This window comes from Vombatus ursinus, unplaced genomic scaffold, assembly GCF_900497805.2.
Source record: "Vombatus ursinus unplaced genomic scaffold, bare-nosed wombat genome assembly UNPS02015390.1, whole genome shotgun sequence".
In the NCBI taxonomy this organism is placed as follows: Eukaryota; Metazoa; Chordata; class Mammalia; order Diprotodontia; family Vombatidae; genus Vombatus; species Vombatus ursinus.
In genome coordinates this window covers 1-6,136 of record NW_020955168.1, presented here as the reverse complement: position 1 = coordinate 6,136, position 6,136 = coordinate 1, and the positions used below count along the sequence as shown (strand labels likewise).

Sequence of the window (6,136 nt, the reverse complement as noted above, 5' to 3'; positions counted from 1 at the left end):
GCCTTATCTTGCTGACCTTCATGCCCCTTCCTGGCCTGCTCCAGGGAATGCTGCTGCACACGTCCCACACCTCCTTCCAGGCCTTATTTATACATGGTTTTTCCCTTACTTTGCTTGATATTCTTTGTTTCCCCAATACCTGGTTCATAGCGAGCACTTAAGAAGTGATATATCTGCATACCTTCACATCTCTCTAATTTGTCATTCCACAAGTATTTGCGTACTATACACCAGGTACACACTGTGTAAGGTGTTGCATATGAAAAAAAGAAAGTGAATCAATTCTTCTTCTTGTGGATCTTACATTCTGTTGGAGAAAACAAGAATATATGTAAAAAGTAGCTTCAAAATATTTGCAAAGTAAAAATAATGTGTATACTGACACAAGCTTACTACTAAAGTTTCTTGAGGGCAGAACTTGTTTTCAGTCGGAGTCCTAGGTGTACCTGGGAAGGGATGTATGTGTCTTTTTAATGTTATCAGCATGAACCATTATTCCATGGTGCTCCCTTCATTATTTATAGTTGATACAAATTAATCAGCCATTCTTAATTAGACTTTAGGAAGAGGTATTTAATAACGTAGTACAGTAAGAAGAGTCGTTCCATCACATTTCCTCCAAAGTCTAGAACACACCTTCCCACCAGTACATACAGAGCTCAGAGAAATCTTGGCTCCAGCTTAGAAAGAATACGTGGCAAAAACTTCTGGTTGTTGGAAGTTCTTCCCCTTAATGAGATTCTCAAGGAGTTCCCTTAGTTGTGATGTAGGTTCTTTGTGAGATGCCTTGTCCAGACAGGAATCCGTCTTCTCAAATTTCCTAATGCAGGGTCTGATGCCAACTGCTGGGTGATGGTGCCAGGATGCCAGATGAGAAGCCCAGAATCCTCTTGACCCTTTGAAGTTCTCAAGGTCTCTTTTTTGCTATTATTCTGAAGTAGTTAGGTGGCATACTGAATAAATCACTAAGCCTAGAATCAGGAAGACGGGTTCAAATCCAGTTCCAGACATTAGCTCTATGACCCTGGACAGGTCACTTAACCTCTTCCTGCCTCTGTTTCCTCAACTACAAAGTGGAGATAATAATTGTACCTACCAGCCAGGGTGTTATAAGATTCAACTGAGATATTTGCAAAGCAGTTAGCATGGTCCCTACCACATAGCAGACACTTAAATGCTTATTCCATTTTGTTATTTGCTCCTGAATTTTGTTTTTACTATACAGAAATACTGTTGACTTGTGATTGTATTTTCTATCCTGGAATTCTATTGAAGCTATTGTTTCAATTGGTTTCTGTGCCAATCATGTAGGATTTTTTAAAAGTAAAACATAATGTTTTCAGCAGAAATGTAGTTTTATTTCTATTTCTACGGTGAATCTTGTCTGGGCCACAAGTCGCATTACTATGCAGCTCCCTGGTTGAATACTCTTAATGTTGGGGTAGATGAGTGTGACTTGACAGAGTGAGAACAAGATGGAGGCACAATTATCTAAGGTCACCATCAAGAATAGCCATGAAGGAAGAGGACATTACATTAATGTCTGAATTGCCTTGCAAAAGACATTTAGCCACTCTCAGGCCTTGGTCTAGATAAAAAAACAATGAGCTATGTAGGAATGCCCAAAATTATTCTAGCTCAGGTATAGTTCTTACAGTCATTCTCAGCATAGGCTCCTAGTATGAGGGAAAATCTCAGCCTAATAGTAGGTACCGCAGAAATCTGACCAAGGCAGACTGCCATTTTCAAGGTATAGAGGAACGAAAAAAATAAAAGGATGAATGGGACAAGTGATCTAACTAGCTGATGAGAGAGAACCTGGTCATGATGTTTCAGAGTTCTAGAGACCATTCTATCTTTCCTTTATGCCTCTAGCTTGAGGGTGATAGGGAGTATAAGAAGTCTAGTGGATAGATCGCTCCTGTGCCCTTTTTTGGCTGACTATTGAAGTGAACAAAGTATCATTGTCATTAGAAATGTGGTTAGGGTAGCTGATTTAGAGGCAAATGCTAGAGTCAAGGGTTTTTATCATTAATTTGGATTCAAGATAAGCCACAAGGTAGTGACTTCATAGCCAGTGTATGGGGCCATAGCATTCAGGATGAATTTTAAGCCTCGCTGGAGAGGTAAAAGGTTAAAATGATTCATCTTCCAAAAGCACAAATGACCTATTCCTTAACATGGGCCACATTTACCTAGCCATTAGATGTATGCATGTTTGGGGAGCTCCATTGGAGGGTGATATTTTTTATTCAAAATGTATAATAGATGAATTATATCTCTGCTCCCTCAGAGATATCTGTGAGATAAAGTCCCCCCCCCCACCCCTGCACAAGGGATTTTGAAAATGGGTCCTTGGGAGCAATGGAGGACTTGGAGGTGGGTCAATTAGCAACAGGTTCATGTAGCTAACTGATCCCTCTCATGCCAGGCTTGGCATGGGATTGGATATACCATTTCTATTTGATTATGGAGGTTTCCCAAGTGTGGCTGGCCTTGTGGGACTTTTTGAACAACACTATAAGATGAGAATCTCCAGATGGAGAATGACTGGAATGCTGCTGGCCAGGTCCTCTACCTCTATCAGGGCCAGGTAAAAAGCTTGGAGCTACTTCTTAAAAGGAATGTAATTGGTCATGACTCTACCAAAGTGCATGTGGAAAATATCATTTGCCTATAGTGGCCAGCTTGGTCTTTCTGTGAAAGGCTCCAGGTGGCATCATTAGTGGTGGCAATCATTTGTAATCCTGGAGTATCTAGAGCAGAGATTCCAGGGACAGGGCATCCCAATAGTACTTTGAGAGGCTTCCAAGTCATCTTGTTGTTTGGGGTTCCACTGAAAACGCATACCTTGCCATCAGCTCCCGTATGGAAAGACTGCAGGATGATGCCTGGGGTTCAGTACAGTGGGAGGGAGCGGAAAGATGGCACTGTCACTAGAAGCCAAAAAAAGGTTGGTGACCTGCTTCTTAGTAGTGGGAAGTTTATTGTAAGTAACTTTTCTCTCACCTTGGTGGGGATTCCTACTGCTCCCCCTCTTTAAGTTTTTGACCTGTTGAGCACGCCCCTGAATCTTATCAGGTTTAATGACCCAGCCATCATCAATGAGAACAGTTAGCAAGTCCTCCAAAGATTCAGAAGGAGTTTCCTCAGTCAGCCCACAGAAGATGATGTCATCAATGCAATAGTGGACTGTCATTACTTGGATCACAATGAGGTCAACACCCACTCCACCTGTTCATGGCAGATTACAGCCAAACATGCATTTTTCTCTTGGCTAGAGAGGGATATGCCTGGGCCAACCCCTGACCTATGACTATTCACATAAGTGCCTGGCACACAGGAGATATGTAATGCTTTTTAATCACTTGATTAATTGATTAAATTGATACAAAGTCATTTCTTGGGAGGAGGACACTAGTAACTGTGGTATCAGTATAGGTGTTATGCAGGAGGTAGCTCCTGAGTTGAGCATAGAGGGAAGCTAGTGATCTATGAGATGAACTTCAGCAAGGAGTCAATACAGTGAGATGGAAGATAGAATGTCAAACATGGGGAACAACAAGTAGGTCAATTTGCTTGCTATGTAGGGTAGATGAAGACAAATACTGTTTAATATAACTGTAAATATAAGCTGGAACCAGATTGTGAAGGGTTTAAAAAGAAAGAAAAATGTTTATTTTATATTGGAGGTAAGGAGGAACTTAGCTTCTTCTTGGGCAGGAGAATGATGTGGTCAGACCTGTGCTTTAGGAATATCATTTTGGGAGTTAAATGGAGAAGAGATTGATGAGGACAGAAACTGAAAGTAAGCAAATCAATTGAGAGATTGTTAAAGTAATCTAGCTGAAAGGTGACAAGAGCATGACCTTGGTGGTGGTTCTGTGAGGAGATAGAAAGGAACAAATGTGAGATACAGTGGGGATGTAGAATTGAGAAGGTCTGGTAACTGATGGGAAATGAAGTTTGAGAAAGATTGACTCATTGATGTTGAAAATTTTATTGAGTGAAAGAAAGTGGCACCATCCACAGAAATTGGGAAATTAGGGAGAGGGGTGGGCTTAGAGAAAAAGATAAGGAATTCTGTTTTGAATATGTTGAATTTGAGATGCCTTTGAGTATTCCACTTTGAAATGCACAGTAAATAGTTGGTAATGTGGGACTGACATTCAGAAATGGGATCATGACTGGATGTGTAAATCTGAGAGTCATCTGAGTAAAAGTCATAGCTAAACCCAAGGGGATTGAGTATAGAGAAAGTAAAAAAGAGGACTCAGGAACAAACCCTGAGGAATACCCCTACAAAGTGAATCCCTTTCAGATCTAGCAGTATATGGAAATTATATTTTTTTCTTTGAAATAGCAGCATGATTTAGAGAAAAAAAGTATTGGATTTGGAGTCCTAGGACTTGAGTTTGAAGTCTACATGTGCTACTTATATAGCTGCAAGTAAATCACATTTGCAAGACTCAATTTTGTGAGACAGTTATCCTTAGAAAGAGAGATCTCTGAGATCCTGAATTCAATTTAACAAGTAATGTATTTATTAAGTTCCTACTATGAGCTAGGCACAGTGCCCTGGAGGTAGAAAGATATAATAAAATAGTCTTTTCTCTCAAAGAGCTTACATTCTATTGAAGGCAAACATATAGACACATCAATAATTACCAAATACATGTAACTCATTTCTGGAGGGAGGATACAAACTCTAATATAAAGGGGAGTTCATAAAATAGCACAGGGATTCAGGGGGAACAATGGAAGGCTACGGAAGAATGGAATGGGGAAACCAAAATGATGAGATTGATCCAGATGAGTGTGAGGAAGTTGGGAATGGTGAACATGGAAGAGCATCTCAATATATATACAATGTAAGTCAAAATCACAGATATTTTGAGTAAAGCCATGGGGCAGCATATTGGCACATCCTTCATAAGCAATAAAAATGATGTTGACTTGGTCTTCAGTTCCTGAGAAAGAGGCACAAAGTAGAGATGGGAGGCTTGGGTGGCGTTATACACATGGCAGTACCTTTTTCTGCCAAATGGTCTAGGATGTAGGACATGTTTTTACGTGTCTCTAGGTTTCCCTGCCAGTTTCCATAGTGCTATTTTCACTTCCTTATTCCTCAGGCTATAGATGAGGGGATTCAAAGTAGGTGTGAAGGCAACGTAAAACACTGTGATAATTTTGTCCTTCTCTGGGGAGTACAGGGACTTGGGCCTCATGTAAAGAGACATTACAGTCACAAAGAACAGGATGACAACCAGAAGGTGAGAACAAGTGGAGAAGGCTTTTCTGCTCCCTTGGGCAGAGCAAATTTGAAGGACAATGTTGATGATGTGGGTATAGGAGAAAGTGATGAATGTGACAGGGCACAAAAGAGTAAAGACACAAAGGATCTGTGTGATGATCTCTGCCTGGGATGTGTCTGTACAGGAGAGATGGAACAGGGCAGGCATTTCACACAAGAAATGATTGATAACATTATCCCTACAGAATGAGAGCTGGAATGTAGATACTGTAGCCACCAAGGATGCCACAAAGCCACCCATCCAAGACCCGGTCACCAGCCTCACACACACACCCCTGTTCATTGTGACTGTGTACCTCAAGGGGTCCCGAATAGCAACATAACGGTCATAGGCCATCACTGAGAGGATACCACACTCTGCAATGCCAAAGGACAGGAATGAGTAGACCTGTGTGACACAGCAGGAATAGGAGATAGACTTTCTTTTTGCAAAGAAGTGCCCAAGCATCTGTGGGAGCACACAGGATGTATAACAGACTTCAATTATGGACAGATTGGTGAGGAAGAAGTACATGGGGGTATGGAGGAATGTGTTCACTACTACCAACAACACAATGAGCAGGTTTCCCAACAAGATCATCAGGTAGATCATGAGGAAGAGGAGGAAGAGGTCCACCTGGAGCTCAGGCCGGTTGGAGAGGCCAAGGAGGATGAATTCAGTCACTGAGGTAAGGTTGCTGCTCTCCATCTTGTTTATGAACCTACTGAGGTAATAAGGAGGTTTATGATTGCAAAGTGCTTTACATTATGTATCTCTCTTGATTCTTAATACAGGCATTTAAAGCCAGCAAGGCATATTGGTTTTCTCATATTTTTTTCTTT

At 41.1% G+C, this 6,136-nt stretch overlaps 1 protein-coding gene across 1 annotated transcript; it reads right to left on the bottom strand.

Annotated features, from left to right (window-relative positions):
- Window positions 1-5,069: 5,069 nt before the first annotated feature.
- On the bottom strand, window positions 5,070-6,002 carry LOC114032011 (olfactory receptor 2D3-like). The gene has a single exon (XM_027847216.1). The coding sequence runs from the start codon at window positions 6,000-6,002 to the stop codon at window positions 5,070-5,072; it is 933 nt and encodes a 310-aa protein (XP_027703017.1).
- Between the last annotated feature and the right edge of the window lie 134 nt (window positions 6,003-6,136).